This window comes from Sparus aurata, chromosome 20 (assembly GCF_900880675.1).
Source record: "Sparus aurata chromosome 20, fSpaAur1.1, whole genome shotgun sequence".
Lineage (NCBI taxonomy): Eukaryota > Metazoa > Chordata > Actinopteri > Spariformes > Sparidae > Sparus > Sparus aurata.
The window spans coordinates 3,624,685-3,641,964 of record NC_044206.1 but is presented as its reverse complement, the minus strand read 5'-3'; the positions used below and the strand labels follow the sequence as shown (position 1 = coordinate 3,641,964).

General features: G+C 42.6%; 1 protein-coding gene across 1 annotated transcript in view; it reads left to right on the top strand.

The window, feature by feature from the left end:
* Nucleotides 1-17,280, top strand: part of LOC115571460 (growth arrest-specific protein 7-like) — a 52,257-nt gene that overhangs the window by 25,900 nt on the left and 9,077 nt on the right. The window contains exons 3-5 of the mRNA XM_030400886.1: nucleotides 10,093-10,170; nucleotides 11,306-11,394; nucleotides 15,471-15,524. Of these exons, the coding sequence (XP_030256746.1) occupies nucleotides 10,093-10,170; nucleotides 11,306-11,394; nucleotides 15,471-15,524 (221 nt within the window). The remainder of the gene's footprint in view (nucleotides 1-10,092; nucleotides 10,171-11,305; nucleotides 11,395-15,470; nucleotides 15,525-17,280) is intronic.

The window sequence follows — 17,280 nt, the reverse complement described above, 5'->3', positions numbered from 1 at the left end:
GTTTTAGAACGTAACTGATTTTAGAATTAGAGCTTTATTTCTGTTGATGAGCGGGTTATGCAGGTAGCATGTTAATGTTGAGAAAAGTATTGATATATATATATAAAGGAATATAAATATTGATACTTATTATTTGAATGTTTTCCATACTAATTATATTACTCATACGTGAATTGCTGGAGTGCCCACCTAGCACCACCTCCTCCTGACATCAGTTGATTAAGATGCTGTTATGCTCCTCACACAGTACACAGCCCTGTTATATTTATCTTTCGTCTGTACGGTCAGATTTGACTGTTATTGCTCTAATAGAGTGCCTCTTGCTTTTAAGCACCCGAGCATGTCACTGTCCACTTCACCTCACACTGTATGTTAGTCTCAAATCTCTCCCTCCGCGCCCTCCTGGAAGGGTGCGCTTTGCCATTTTGACAGGATTTATTTTTCTTCTAATAATTTAATTTTATCTAATCTAATAAACATGGCTTAAAGGATCATTTTGGTTTATTACAATGAGGTCTTACTATGTAATTCTCCATATTAATACGACACTTTTACTCAGGTTCATTGCTCAGATGTGGGATTCTGGCTCTATCACTAAAAAAGAATCCAGCTGGGCAAGACACAGTCAGACGATCAGACAGGTTGTAAACAAGCCCTAACCGCTTGTTGTTAACATACTTCATTGCTAAACCACAAAGTCGGTCTGACATTGTGTTAGCAGCTAAACTTAGTTACCTACTGTACGTACTGTAGTTAATGTACAGTGAGGAATTAGCACCAGAGTTTGTGGTTTGCTACTGTTTGTTTGTTTAATATAAAGTTGTTTTTTGGAAAAGATTGAACATTTTTCAACAAAAAGCTCAAACACGTATCTGTGAGATCACTTCTGAGACTCTCTGAAAGTTGTGCTTAGCAACATTCATTTGCCAGTTTTAATCTGTTGCTTCGCACAAACAGATTTCCCCAGCCACACCTTTGGATTAAGAATCAAACATATTTTTCATTAAAAATGTTCCGTGGTGGAGCTTGTATTTGTCTGAAAAAAAGACACCTGAGCAATTTCATCAGTCGGTAATGGAGTCAAACTTCCACTCTGTCGGCACAGCAGGGATGGTACCAGTGAGAGACAGGGGGCGTAGAGGAACTGATGCTGCTGATAGTGCCTTGTTTCTGTCAACACAATCACCACTCAGTGTCTCCCTGTGCACACACAAACACACACACACACACACACACACACACACACCCACTGGCACAGAGACAGCTTAATGCCCTCCTCTGTTCCGCAGACATGGCAACATAGCCTGTCTTTACTATCCCTGGGTGACCTCACTGTAAAACCTGACTGATGATACTAATATGTGGTCCTGGCAGCTCTCATGTGCCTCTGACTTCAGGATGTAATAAAGGTTTAAAGTGTACGATCACAAACGCAGCGCTCACCAGTCACACAGACAGATTGTGACAGATTCTGCATTCTTATATTCACCAGAGTGTGGCACATCAAAACTAACCTCAGAGTCTTTCATGGCAAAATATTCACAGCTTGGCGATGTAGGGACAACTTTCAGGGATGGATTGGTAAGCTAACATGCAGTTCGGGACTCAAAGGTGCTGTTCAGGCACTGCTTCCTTATGTTCTATCTGTATTGCGCTGTTTAACCGCTCTTGGCATTTTGTTCACAGGTTTTGGCTTCATTTTATTCAGTAAGAGTTTCACTGAAAAGGAGAGAAACACACCCGAGCTAACAAAAGGGGACACTTTGAAAGAAAGTTAACTTAACTTATTCAAAAGATGTATCGTACCATCAACTCTTGTCTCATAACAGCCTGCAAACCCCTTTCAACTCATTGTCATGCCAAAAAAATTAAAGATGTTGATCGCCACTGACTTCCAAAACCACATAAGACTAGACTGTTGCTAGTGACACACATACCGGACCCTCATGGGATGAGTCAGCCAAACTATCTGGTTAGGTTTAGGGAAAGTTGGATTGTGTAAAATAAGTATGTTAATTATGTAACTTATGTCCCTATGTTACATACATAACTTATGTTACGTGACATAAGACATTTACGTTACTTAGTTAAAATAATCATCAAATTTAGTTTCACAGCCATCGGTCTCCTGAGTGAAAGTCCCGTGTTTGCTTTAGGCATCCATCCACCCTGACCTCCTCCTTATGCAGAAGTTGTCGCTCTTCATTCTATGTCACCTGACTTCCTCCTTTGCTGCTGTAGCACACACTTACTAATGTCATATTTTTGCATCATTGGTGACAGCTTTAGGAATCTATAAAACAAGGCATTTGTCTTTGTGGAGTTGTTTGAGGATAGCACCCTGGTCTTTGGTGTGGACTAAACAACCGGACTGAGCCTGCTAATAAAAGAAGGTTTCAGTCGGCTTCCAGTTGACCTGTGGTGTGAAGGGAGAGCAGTCTAGCAAAAGCAGTTCACTGTATTATGTGATTTTACGATGACTTCAAAAGCTAAACTAAAGTTAAAGTGTTTCCCTGACACGTGAGATAACCCAGCATCAACACAACAGTTATCCTCCCATAATATTACAGTATGCTCATTATCATTTATTTCTTTGTGACACTCCGCAACACAAAGATGTACAGTAAGTAGGGATGTACACCAAGGACCGGTATTTTTTTTTGGTACCGGCTCCTAATTGGGTTGGTACCAGGGTACCGTTTTTTTTTGATGATTTTTTTCTATCGGTTTTTGACATGGATGGTTTTTGAACATCTACCCTACTGTAATGACTATTCACTTAACAACAAACTCCGTGACTTGATGTTGCAGACACAAAACCGGGTGCTGCTGTCACGGCGCTGCAGTCTTTAGTGTTAGCCGGGGTGCTAGCCGGGGTGCTAACTGTACTCGCTTTGTTATAGCAATCAAACACGCCACACTCCTTTAGCTTCATACTATGCTCCAAGTGTTTGGTGATGTTGCTTACCCCGAATTTCCCCTGGATACTGTCCGCTGCGTTACGGCTTCGATGCGGTTTTGCTCCACCATCTGCCGTCTGGTAACCCCCACCAGTTGCGTTTTGAGTCAGCCACGGCACAGTACGGTAGACAGCTGGCGTCACGAGGCCGAGGAGTTTCCGCGATAATCACACAATCACTCGCGACCGCAGTTGTGTCATAAAAACAACAACAGGAAATGTTCCCGATCGAAGGATTAGTAGATGAGCTTGTATTTGTCTCTTTTTTTAGATTTGTGTGCTGGTGTCAACACGGACTGTTTTATTTTGAAAAGTAACCGGATGTTATATTGATATTTCGGTACTTGACTTCCTGTCTGCTCGGTGCTAAATTCAGCTGAATTGCTGCGTCGCTCTCCGGCATCCGCCAGATATAAAAGTCCTGGTTATCTGTTCTGGAGTATTTGTAATTGCATAGCTTCTGTTCTGTTGAAGCTTTATTATTACCTTGTGGTAATAAAAGGTTGAATCTTTTGACATCTTGTAAAGTCTTTATTTTTTTTTACACAAAATTACATGTTGTAGTATCGGTAAGAGTATCGCTAAGTATCGGTACCTATCAGTATTGGTATCGATAAAATCCTAACAATATACATCCCTAACAGTAAGCCACACTAAGGGGCTGCACAATCACTCTCAGCTGTCAGAATGTACTTTTCAACTTGAGTCCATGTAGCACTGATGATTCACTCTGTGACTTACAGCTCCTGCTTTGTTTGTGAACCTGAAGCAGATCACACCACGAAGAAGTGAGCCACAGGTGTGGAAGCACCTTTTATCATTCAGCCGTGCCTTCGAAGATCTGCTCACCTGCATCCTTCGCATAACAGGGATTGTGGCTTAGCAGTTACTTGGGAGCGAACGAGCTTTGTTCACATCATGTATGTCTCTGATCATGATTACAGCGCTCAAATCAGAGATATTAGTAATTCTTCACTCCATGAAACACCTTCCACATATCACTCTGGTGATGAGGTTAGAAACTTTGGGCTAACATTAAATCTTTGCCGGCCCGTTGTGATGTTAAACGTTGAAACAGCTGATTTTACTGCAGGCTGACAAGTGTGGCATTCAAGTCATATCTAGTCTCACATAGCCAGACCTGTCTTATCTGACCCCTTTTCATTTTATCTAGTCACAAATATTTAACCTGTCCACAATAGGGACAGGGCAGTGAAGGCAGCCAGGCATGCAGGATCAGAAACTATTCTGTTAATGTTATGTTACTTGATACTGTACTTATCAGTTTGACAGTCTCTCATCTAAATTATCCAGGCACATAACTATCCATCCATTCATTCATCAAATGGCACACTGTAGGATCCTCCTTACCCTGGGAATATGCACAGACATTAAATAATTAATTAACAAGTATCAATCTGGCCAGTTCAGCCCCGGAACAGCTCACCATCCATTGTCAGTAGAACAGATTCCATCGATGGAATCCACTCCATCACACGTTTACAGATCGTGTGCCTTGTTAAAAGTTACTCTGTTTCACTGTAACTTATCACTGAGAGGGTGGGACAGAGAGAGGGCCCTAAGGTTCACTCCAACAGTTCCAATAAAATTAGGACCAAAGATTGTTCCATTTCAACAGTGTTACATTTAAAAAAAAGAGTGTGTGTGTGTTTGTGTGTGTGTGTGTGTGTGTGTTTGTGTGTGTGTGTGCGTGTATTTATACATCGGTCAGCTATCAGCTTTTTCCTTTTCACTATATTCCTAAACAATGTCGGTCGACCACTTGTTATTTTCAGATATAACATCAAAAACTATAGTCTCTGTAATCTGTCAGATCTGTTTGTCTTTATGTGACAGGGTGTAAACTGATCATATTCCAGAGAGACAGATATGACAGGAGTTCCACAATATTTCCTGAGAGGGAAAATGATTAATTTTTCATAACTTTTAGCTCACTAAAACATCTGTATCCTGGCTCATAAATAAAGCAGTATTGTTGCTGTGGTTTTGTAGAAGTGGCCACAGAGGACACAAAAACCCTCCAGGACTTGTTTTCAGTGTCTTCGCTGCGTGATGACTAAATGAAAGCTCGGGCCTGACACACACTCTGACTGTACTACAGGCCTGTGGTTCTTTCAAATGCGCCACAGCGCCGACTGTTTCCAAACGAGCCCATCTGATAACATTTTTCCTGAAACATTTGGTATTTATAGCATCTCTTATATTTTCACCGGGCCTCCCTTTTGTTGCTCTAAAGTTCAGCTAGATTAGATTCTGTCCTGCGTGTGTGTTTGGTGTGTGCGTTTGTGTTTCAGCATTGCCATAGTAACAGAGCGTGGGTGAGGGCTGCCTGTCCTTGTGTTGAGCTTGTTTTTTTTCTAGGTTTTCCTTCCTGTGTTGCTGGGTGCAGCAGTGCACGGTGCTGTGGTTTGTACCAGCCGTCTCCTAAGACTCTCCACTCATCCCAGCCTGACCAGTGGGCTGCTGCATAAACACAGCAAACCCAACACTCAACAGTCCCAGCACACATACTGTAGATTTACAGCAGGCAGACAGTCATGGAGCCTGTTTCATATAAAACCATAAAAAGGTTTATAAATAACATGAAGTCCAGCAGAAATGAAAGTGCAAGGTTTTTTTTTTTTTTCTGCTGCTGCCCACAGATTTTCCTGTGTAAATATTCGAAAGAGAGACAATTATATTTTATAACAGGGTCTCTTTTAGTTATTTACATACAGAAAATGTAATCATTTCTCTGGCGTCATCTTCCGTCCACAGCCATAGAGCAGCCAGCCACTCACAACCAGCAACTAACTTTCTATCTAATATTGGTTTGTTAGTGAGTTACAGTCTGTCACTCTTTTTGGTCACATGGCCATCAAAAGTGAAATAAAATCAAGCTAATGTCCTCTTCTTTTTCGGCAGGCGAAATGTACAGTAGCCTACTTACGTTAGTTTTCCGGCTAATTCTGTTAGCTGCTCAGCTAATTAGCCTGTCAGCTGTAGCAAAGGGCGCTGCTGCTGATTCCACTAGCTCTGCTTATGTAAATCTCTGTCTGAATAGGTGCCACATGTTCCTGCGGTTTACTGTCAAATAATGATTTTGATAAAATGACATTCATTGTGAGCATTCTAAAACCTACAGCTCCCATTTTACCACCTTATTTAATGTCAGTGCATCACTTTCTGATACTGGCCCATGTTCTTCTGTCCTCTTTAGTTTGACAAATTGGTGACCTTTTAAGGAACAGTACACCCAAAACTAAAAATCCAGTCCTCATCTCCTCGCCTCTTGCTGATGAAAGTCTGGAGCTTCACAGTTAAACAGCGTTGCAGCATTCTGCTTAATGACTGAAGTAGCTGGAGACTTGATTTAAAGCTGGAAAAACAGCCAAAAAATAAATAAATAATAACTAAAATGGCTTTGTACAGCTCGTCCAGTGTCATCCATGAGAGCATGCATGGTGAAACTATTGGCTTTAAAATGGCTTAGATTTGCTCTGTGGGATTTGTCTACACGGGGTCTCTATGGCACCTCCGGCTCAGCTGTCCGTCAGCAGCGTACACCGGCCTGCCCACTCCAGTGCTTTGTGTATTACACAACATTTTTTCCACAATAGCTACAGTGGATCTTCTGCTTTTTCTGCTTTTTGTATTGCTACGAGAGAATATCTGTAAAGCGCTGTCTGTTACCGGTGCTTCCTCTTAACATAATAAAGGGTGTTAATGGGCTGTGATTGATAAAAACAACAGAGCCAGGAGGTAGCCAATGCATCAAGCACCAGTGTCATATGGTTATGAATAAAATATAGCCGTGTCAGAGCTAACTAGGGCATTTCAACTTCTGCGATCAGTGATGTCTCTCCTCACTGGCGGTGTAGTTGGCGGACAATAAGCTGATGCCAGGCTATTTCTGTTTTTAGACCTGCTGTTGACTACTTTCATTCATACATTCACTTCGACACATCTGCTACTCTGCACTGACTGTCTCTCACTGTCAGCCACCGAGTCACTGCTCCTCTATGGTGGGTCTGAACCAGTCGTGTAGATTGAATATGACTGAATTGGGTGAATCAGAAAAGCATCAGTTCATGTTTTCATGTCCCAGAAAAGATCCTCCCGCAGCATCAATCACTAGATGCGGCATACTATCATTGAATACACATCAGGACAGGCCCGAAAAAGTTGAATAAACTTGGCTTCATATTCCATAGTAAAGAGCATCAAGACAATTTAGAGTGATTGACATCAGACGTCAGCTGGTCTGTGACAATGACACTGATATGAATCACTCTTGGATCTAGAGGCATGAATCTAGCAGGTGCCAAGTCTGATCTCTTACCTTCATAACAGCCTGTCTGATGGAAATGATCAGCAATCTGCATTGCGGAATGTTGCCTAGAAACTGAACCTGTTGCACTCAGGTGTCAAACTTTATACTAAACAAGTGGGCTTTCACATCTCCAGACCTAATGTGACTCATGAAAAATATAAAAAGCTGTTTGATTTGATTCATGTATTGATTAGTTAACTCAATTTGTCTTTTCAGTTGTGCTTCCTGGCTTTGTATCAGGCATGCTGGGGACTATCCACACACTAAATGTAACATAAATCGTTTTATGAATGTTGTTTTGACTGCCTTCCCTTTGGCAAGGCAGACAGTCACAATAACAAACAATTTCCCCGAGCTAAGTAGATTAGGCTATATATTTGTGCATTAATATCCTATTTTTCTACCAGTATTGATGTGTTTATGACAACCTAACGTAGGGAAATTGAGACATTTAGGGCCGGTGAGTAAAGGCTGTGCGCTGGTGTTGTGCATCAAACGGACGGCACAGCCTCCCTTCATGAGCCCGCTGCCAGTTATCCCCTCCATGCGTGTCATTTGAGCTGATGGGCTTGGCTCACTTGTCTCCTCTGCTAAGCAGAGCAGAGCCAGGCCAAAAGGCCCAAATGAAATAAGAGCTCTTTACATGTCTGTACCCCGTCTTCTCTGCTGACAGTAAAGGGCTAATTGAACTCGGGCTGTGGTAATAAATGGACATAGGAGAGTACAAATCAAAGAGAGCCCTTCTATATTGCTTTTTGTGTCTGTGTTCTCCGGCATCTTCTCCATCAGAAGTCAAATGGAGGTAGGTGATGGAAAAGTATTAGTGCCTCTATAGAGCTTGGTTAATGTGACAAGGTACAGGATAAATCCACTGTCATTTTTATAAGCTTGTACCTTTTGTGCTACAACTGTTTTCAAAAATGGAGTGTTGAAGATGAGTCCAGGAGTCTCACAGCCTGGGGAAAGAAGCTGCTCTGTAGTCCGGTGCTATGGCAGCAGACACTTCTGTATCTGTTGCCAGATAGCAGCAGGGTGAACAACCTGTGGCAGGTCATATTAGGTGAAAAGCTTGTACCTGATGATTACGGACAACAGAGTCCCTGACTGAGCTGAACATTCAGGACTCAGATCCGTTCACTGGGCTACTGTTTCAGGATGTTTTCCCATGACTAGTGTTTCAGGGTTTAAGGCTCTCCACCATGAATTTGTTGTCAATACCGGTCGTGATGTAATAGAAAAAAGAGATATATTAAGTACTTCTCGGTTGATGACGAGCCGCAAAATCTGGACCCAGGAAGCAACAGACACTGTGTGGCAAAACTGTGACAAACACCAAATGTTCTCCTGAGCCGAGACACCTGTCAATCAAGTTACCCAGAAGGATGTTTTTCTTCGACACAGAGTGAAATGCATCCTCTGTCCATGAGCAGGTTATTGATCTGTTCCTTGTTACATGCTTATTATTAGTTGTGAAAATAACTTCAAAGTATTTTGTATCAAAGTCTGTTTGATTTTGGTGTAGAATGTGAGAATATTTTTGATGACTCGTGCTGAACTCGGGGGGCCATTACACACATTCATCCAATCAAATGTGATTTTGGAGAGAAGATTTCCTCCCAACCTGCCAAGCAGATGAGGGAGGTGTGTGTGGAGATCAGGCCTCTGTATAGCACCATATCTTTCATTATCTTACACCGGCTTTTCAGTGATACAGTCACATTTTAGATCAGAGGTTCCTTTAATTGTCATTCTACGGCACAGGGTGTACAGTGAAGTAAGCTGTAGTCCCTTCATGCTTCTGTTTTTATGCTGTGAGTTTTGCGGAAGAGTCTCATATCCTGAGGACAGAAGCTGCTCTGTAGTCTGGTGGTGTTACAGCAGATACTGCTGTATCGTTTGTCAGATGGCAGCAGGGTGAACAGACTGTGGCTGACAGTGGCTGAGCATTACTGAAGTGCAAACTTCCATTTTACTGACACACACAATCCTTGTTGAGAAACCAAAACAAAACAAAGACCCATCTAGAGACTTTATAAGCTAACATTGAGCCATGCGTTAAACATTGGATTTAACTTAGTGTCCATTCTACAGTTTACTGTATTTCTTAGGGTTTGTGCCGGTATAATTAATTATTTTCCAAAATTTAAAAATGCAAATATCAGTTTATGATACTCGACACACTGCTGTTCAACCTGTGTGTGGTTCTGCTAATGTAAACCCGTTACTGTTGGGTGGTTCAGTGATTCAAATTGCTCTGGTATCATGCTCATTGGTGGAAACAGAAACAGTCGTCATATCAGCATTTTTAGAATCATCTTTCTACAAAGCTGGCCAGCTATCGACCTACACGGGAAAAATAGCAACAGAGCAAACAACAAACGAACAAAACTCATGACAGACATGGTTCAGGTTGACCCAGCTGCACAGGCTGTTAACTCGACTTACAGAAAGAACAACTGGGACCGTCATGACAAACATGAGCTGCTCCTGGACGCTGCTGCAGCTTTAAGATAGTGCCCACTTCAGAACATGAACACAATGTCTGAATGAAGTAAAACAAAATGCCATTTCAGTCAAGTCATCACAACAACTGTACTGCAAGACACCGCAAGAGCTGTGCTTTTTCTTCTAGTTTAACTGCTGACTGTAATAAATGCCAAGTTTGCACCCGTGGATGGAATCACTTCTTCTTATCGTTGCCCACAAATAGATCCAACACGGTAACCAAAATGACAGACAAGCACTACAGCTGCTGCAGCTCTTCTAATGTCATTGTTTCTCCTTCTGAACACCCCGTCAGAGACGACATGGGAGAGACCGTCCAGCACACCTGGGACTCCCAAGATGTCCCTCCGACACAAGAACTCCCTGCCGGCAGGTACTACAGTCCTCTGTCTCTCCATCGCTTCTGCTTCCTCAAGTTTTAGTGCCCCGGGGCTGTGAATTCTCCTAAAATTCCACAGTGGCACAAAGCAAGCGCTCATGCGCACCAAACACACACACATTTCCTGTGACAAATTTTATCAACAGCAGAACTAAGGCCTCCTCTGTCTTCCTTTGGGTCCTGAAGGCAGATAAACAGAGAGACATGTTGGGAGCAGCCCTCATGCATTTGTATCACCTCTACATGGACTATAGCTACTTAGCTTCGCCTCAGATCAAACAGCAGAGACTCTTACACATACTTGGATTACATTTATTGGAGAGTTTTCATAATAGACTGGATCTTGCCTTCTCTTGTTGGCTGTGTGAACGATATTCCTGATCAGTTCCTTTAAAGCCCAGGAGCTTGTACCACCAGCTCTTCATAGTTCAGACATTGCTTGGTTTTAAAGTAAGTGGAGAGTTACAAAAAACCGCACCACAAAAACTAGTTCTCGTGTTTGGATGAGTTGTTACCAATACACCAAGATGCTGTTCATTAAAGTAAGTGTTTATTAAGTAGAGATGTGCCATATTAATTTAGCTCATTTAAATTCTTCATACAAAAACTGGTTGTCATGTAGAGATTATTTCCAGTGCACGTAGTAACTGCTGTGTGGCTAACTGAAGCTAACCGTTTTAGCACATGACCAACAAGGCTCAAGTTGATTAGTTTAGCAAGCATTTTCCACTATAAACTTCATAAACACATATTTCTCTATGAAAAGTGCTGATATAGAAACAGAGGTCATACCTACATTTAAAAGATATGGAAGTTAAGTTTAGTATATTGTTTGTCACAGGACCTCTTTTAGTACTGAGGTCACATTCATTACATTTTAAAGATGCAAACCACCTGTGGAAGTCACCTGTTTGAAACCAGCTGAGAGTTTCTAAAAGCTCAGTTAAACTGTACACACAAACACAGTTTGAGGGTAAACAGGTCCAGAGCTCTGCATCGACGCCCCTTTGGAAGACATTTATCAACCAAACAATAAAACAGAGATTTGACTTGTGAAGTTTACAACTCATCTGCAGACACCAGATGATTAACATGTCTTTCTCTCTCTGTTTTTTTCCTTTGTCTCCAGTGAATGGATTTCACCCGGGTGGTAGTCCCTTGCATCATGTGGAGCACGCACACAACAGCCTGGTCAGGAAGAGCAGCACAGAGCCACAGGTGAGGCTGTCTGACGGTTCTCATTCTTACTCCTCAACAACATGACAGAAGCCCGCCGCAGGCTCCGTTGAGCAGTGTTAATGCCACACTACCATTATTACAACAATGTAAACATTATTTACATTTCAATAAACCTAGATAACCCCTGATGCCATCAAACTAAACATCTGAGAGAGACACCTGAGGAGAGATGACTGACGGAGTGTAATGAGGCAGGTTAGGTGAAAACACGTGTGAGGGAAGATGGTCATAGAGTACCTCTCGTTCTTGCCCACCATCTTGCAGGCCATCCCAGTTCTCTTAATTGTGCTCTGGGGAGCGATGACACACAGGACACGCCCCCCTCCGCTACTGATTGGACACCGCAGCGGAATGAAGACAGATTACAGAGCAAACGTGTGTCACCATCAACTCTTAATATTTAGTTTGTTTCTGATTCAGCAGCGAGTCGAAAAGGTCAACCTGACTGCCGGAGAACAAAAGGAGCACGAACGACTTTGTTAAATCATCAGAAACATTTTGCTTTTTCATGGTCTGTTTTAAACACCTGAGGCTGATCATTCCTGAGCGTCGGCTCTCATGTGTTACATCCTTTCACTTTTCCCTAAAACAGTCAGCCTAAAGATAGTTTCTAGTTTTCAAAAGACACCAAAATCACATTCTGAGTTATAAATGAGGATTTCACAATCAGAGTATCACTGAATACAGAGGCAAATAATGAATCAATATATAAACACATTGGAGTTGAAATGGTTCCTTTGCCTCCAAGCAGACACAGTACGAAGTATAAATACACAGATCACAGTATAAGTACACAGATCACAGTATAAATACACAGATCACAGTATAAATACACAGATCACAGTATAAATACACAGTACACAGTATAAATACACAGATCACAGTATAAATACACAGTACACAGTATAAATACACAGATCACAGTATAAATACACAGATCACAGTATAAATAGACAGATCACAGTATAAATAGACAGATCACAGTATAAATACACAGATCACAGTATAAATACACAGTACACAGTAATAAACACAGACTGCAGCTTGTTCTTCGTGCACAGCTGTTTTTTAAACAGGTAACACAGAAAATCAGGGCCACCATTTGAACTTTGAGGTTGTGGGTTCACTCACGGAGCATCACATCCCGACATGTCCACTGAGATAAAACTGTGAGAGTGAAACGGGAGCTGAACTCACACAAACCACAAAACAAGACAGCGAAGTGAGATACAGATCCAGCTGTGAGAGGTTCTCCAGATATCAGCCTTTGAAAAAATAATGTGATCATCCAGCAGAACTGTTTGCTGTCCCCTTTAAAGATATTTAAACCGGCACAAAGACAGGACAGGATTGGTTATAATGTAGGTCACAGACAGCAGCTGAAATCATGCAACTGCAAAAGAAATCGGATCTTTTTTAAAGACATCCGTCAATCAAGTTCATCACATCAAAATTTCCACGTGTAGGTCTAGATCCATAGACACTGCCGGAAATCTGTGTTGGGCTTTCCAGGTCATAAAACTAAACATTGTGATTAATATCACTGCTACTGCTGGTGGGCTAAGTTGTACTATTTAAAAAAAAATTGATAATAAATTCATCTGACGCCATCAGAAACGGGTGTCGCAGAGGCAAGGACATCTCATTAGTCTCAGAACAGATTTCCTCGGCCCTCTTTCCTCCCATGGTTTCCTCGCGTCTCTCCAAGAATCCTTGGTTGGCGGGACTAAGACACGAGGAAAGGAGGCGAGAGAGGAAAGCGTGGAAACAGGAAACAGGGGAGAGAGCGAGGGATGACATGTAACAAATGCCTCCTGGAAGTTATACATTGAATCACACTGCCAGGTGAAAACAAACCTTTCGGAGAGCAACTTTAAGAGCAGTACATTTGGTCCTGCAACAAAGAGGGGGCGCTGTTTCCGCAGATTACATCCACATTTTTTGAAGCACACGGGAGAACACCTGGCTGCCCGCTGTTCAAACTAACGACAACCGACACCGTCATGACAGACAAAGATTTATTCATGATAATCACTCAAAATCAGTCAGGGAGGTGTTCAGAGAAAGCTCTTTGTGGTCTGTAGCTCTCTCTCCCTTTCCCCCTCTCTCCTTCTCTCTCTCTCTCTCTCTCTCCCTTCCACCCTCTCTCTCTCCCTCTCTTTGACTGTCCCGTTACCTCCCTGTTGTTTCCCTCCCGTCTGTGGATTGCTAAAATGGTGGGGGGAATTAAATTAGAGTCAAAACTTTGATTTACAAGAGCAAAGACAAGCAGCCTGCCTGCCTGCCTGTCTGTCTGCGTGTGTGTCTGTCTGTCTGTTTGTCTCTGTCTCAGTACAGACAGCACTGACCTTCACATGCACCCCCTGTATTAGTCAAAGTCATTTCATCATTTCACAGCACAGCTCCCACTAGCTTGTGGTGCGTACAGGAATCATATGCCAAAGTATTCAGACACCAAAAGCATTAAACCACTGCCAGCATAGCTTATGTGACGTTCACAATAGTCAGGCATCACTATGTAACCTGACCTCTCTCTCTCTCTCTCTCCATCCCTCTTTCTCTCTCTCTCTCTCCATCCCTCTCTCTCTCTTTTAAAGGAGACCTGTTGTGCTTTTTGTTTTTTAGAAACTCAACAAATTTTGTTTTGTAACAAAAAGTTGCAATAATGTATTATTGTGGCATTTTGTAATCACACGCGACTGACACGGTGTGGCCCTCTAAAGTTGATTGGACTCTGTTTGAAAAAGAGAAATTCTCATACCATTTTTCCCTCCTGATACAGAGTCAGTCACATGGGCTTTTGGTATCAGCCGGTACCAAGTACCGATCCAATACCAGTGCATGTTTTATTAGATGTATATGATACTGTGTGGATGTGTCAACTCTAGTTTGAAAATAAAGGCAAAAAATATATAATAGCAATTGATTGCACTCTTGTTCCTGGTCACTTGATAGAATTTGGTAATCGGTCCATTTATTCAAGATTGTTACGAAGTCCAGCTGCCTGCTGCTGCTGCTGCTGGAACACAGTTAATGAGAAACAGCAACGTTTTGACAGCAGCCCTACAGCGAAACAATGGGCTAAAAGACATTAAAATGCTCCCTGTAGATGAAGATGAACTACACTTTCGAGCCATGTTTCTCTGTTGTTTTGTCACCACAAGCTTCCTCTTTCATACTTCCGATCCCTTGCAAAAATAAAACTGGGGATTAGTGCAGCTTTAAGGTTTAATAACCAGCCCTACATATTAAAGCACCTTTGTACAGTCACAATAAATCACACACAGCCCGTGTTTGATAGCAATAACGATGATGCATGACGCAGTCTCTCCTCATTTCAGAAACATCAAACCCCTCTCTCTATCTTACGCCTCTTATTATTAATGGGGAGGCTGATGGCAGTTGGAGCAGATAAATCCCTCCTACAGTATCTGCTCCCTTGATCATAATTAAGCAGGCAGTCAGGGTGCAGTTATACAGGATCCACCCACCACTTATTCACTCTGTATCCTCATTTGCCCCTTTTCTGCATCCTACACACTCTCTACAGAGGATTCAAGGTCCCTCTGATATGTTTGTTTTTTTTCAGGGGAGGGAAATGTAGAATTAAGATTTCACTATATATTTATACTTCCCTCCTAATTTCTGTCCTCTTTATAAACTCCCCCGCTGTTGGTTTATCTCAGGATGCTGGAAATTTCTCTATTATAGGCTTAAGTGTTAGAAATCACATACACATACATCCACACTCACACACAAAGAGAGAGAAAGCCAACCATGGTTTGCTTTGCTCTGCAGAACTATCCTCCCTACTCTGCACAGCAACACACACACACACACACACACACACACTCACACACTCACACAAACACAGATGCATACACACCAGCAGCAGCAGCAGCAGAAGCAGAGCGAGCAGCAGACAGACGCTAACAGCGCTCGCCAGGAAAACAACTGTGTTTGTGTGTGTGCGAGTGACAGTGTGTGTATGTTGAGCAGTCATGTCCGACACTGAGGACGGAGGTTTTGACGGGGCATCCTTCTTCTCTCTGCAGAGCCCGGGATCAACGTCGCCCACCAGGAAACAGAACAAGGAGACCACGGTCACGGTGAGTGGGGCAACTAACGGGAACTCTTAACTAACAACGAACTCACTCTGGCTCTCTACAGTAGCCCTGAAGGGCCAGATTTGACACCAGCAGGCGAGAACTTAAGTACTTCTTTCTCAAGTTTGGAAAGGATAGTTTGGGAAAATTCAGTTTCCAGTAGTGCAAATTGCCTCTGTGGATTTTATGTTTCCAGGGAAACACAAGATATATTGAAACATATATTTGACTCACTGGGACAATACGCAGACAACACGTTGACTAAAGAGAGCTGAAACTTCCTCCTCAGTGTTCTCTCTTCACTGCTGTGAGAAGTGTTTGAGCTTGTTGTCAGTTGCTAGTATACAGATACACAGTGACATCATCCTGATCAGCATCCAGATGATTTCCCCCTGTTGTCAGGTGGTTGCATCCTGTCAGGCCTCATGATTTGGAAATAATAATGGTGCTGCTGCCGCTGTGAGAATATGAATGTCTCTCAGACTTTTACATATGTACCAGCTTCCATAGCAACCAGTGTGATGCTACTGATATGCAGATGGTTATAACAGGAAACATGAGAGGCAGGGGCGGTTCTAGGGGGGGGGGGGGGGGGGGGGGGGGCAGTGCCCCCGTAACTCTGAGTCTGGCCCCCCCTGTGGCCCCCCTGACAGTGAGTCTGCATTAATAATACAATGACAGATTTCTTGCAATGATTTTGTTCTGAAGGGAAAGGCAGAAATAAAGTGTCTCAGCAGTTTACTACCCAATCAAAATTGCTGAAATTGTAAACACTGCTTTGTCTGAATGAGGGATTTATCTTTTTTTCCCGGTTGTATGTGCCCCCTAACAAAAAAGCAGGCCCCAACCTGGCCCCCCTATTAAAACTGGTCTAGAACCGCCACTGGTGAGAGGTGAGGGGAGAGGGGAGACTTTGTACCATGGAACTGCTACTGATACTGGATGCTAAAGGTCAAGCTAGCTAACTGTGTTATGGCATAGAATTATGGATATGCATATTATAGAAAAACATACTTGGACAAGAAACACGGGGTTAGATTCATTGTTAATTTTTTTTTTTTCCAAGATGAAAGACCTCGAGTGCGAGCACTATGCGATGCTAACATGACTCCATCTTGGATAACACGTTTGGCTGTTTAAACTTTCCCAGCTAACGAGTTGCTAACATTATCTTAAACAGCAGCATGCGGCGGGTGTTTCAGTCTGAACGAGGTGTTTTCTAAAATACCTTGCCACGCAAAAAAATGAAGTTAGCTAATCACATGCTTACTGGAGGTTACGCTACGTTCCCTTCATGTGTGTTAGGCTTGAAACCTGCCCATGCTAATGTTCGTAGCTTATGTTAAAGTAAATAAATGCACTGTGTCCTTGCAGGCTCACTCTTAAGTTTTTAGTTTTTAAAGGACAACAGCAGACGCGACCCTCCAAACTCTTCTGAATGTGTGTTCACACCACTTCAATATGTGGAGGGAGCCGAAGCTTGGCAGGCCTGTCGCGCCTCGTTACGAGTGTTAAACTCATATTGGACATTCGGTGTTGGGAGGAGGGGTTAAGTGAATGTCAACTGATCGAGGTCAGCAAAGGTCAGGAAAGAAAGTGCTGCAAACAGTGTGTGTGTGTGAATGCAAACAGGGTAAACCCTTCACTGGAGACTGTTGGAAGTACTGCCCTCGTCTTCACCAGAGGAAGCGGGGGTCAGTTTAAAGCCCTGCTAGTTGTCAACCTCTGGACCTCAGCAGCGATTAAACAGAGAGCAACT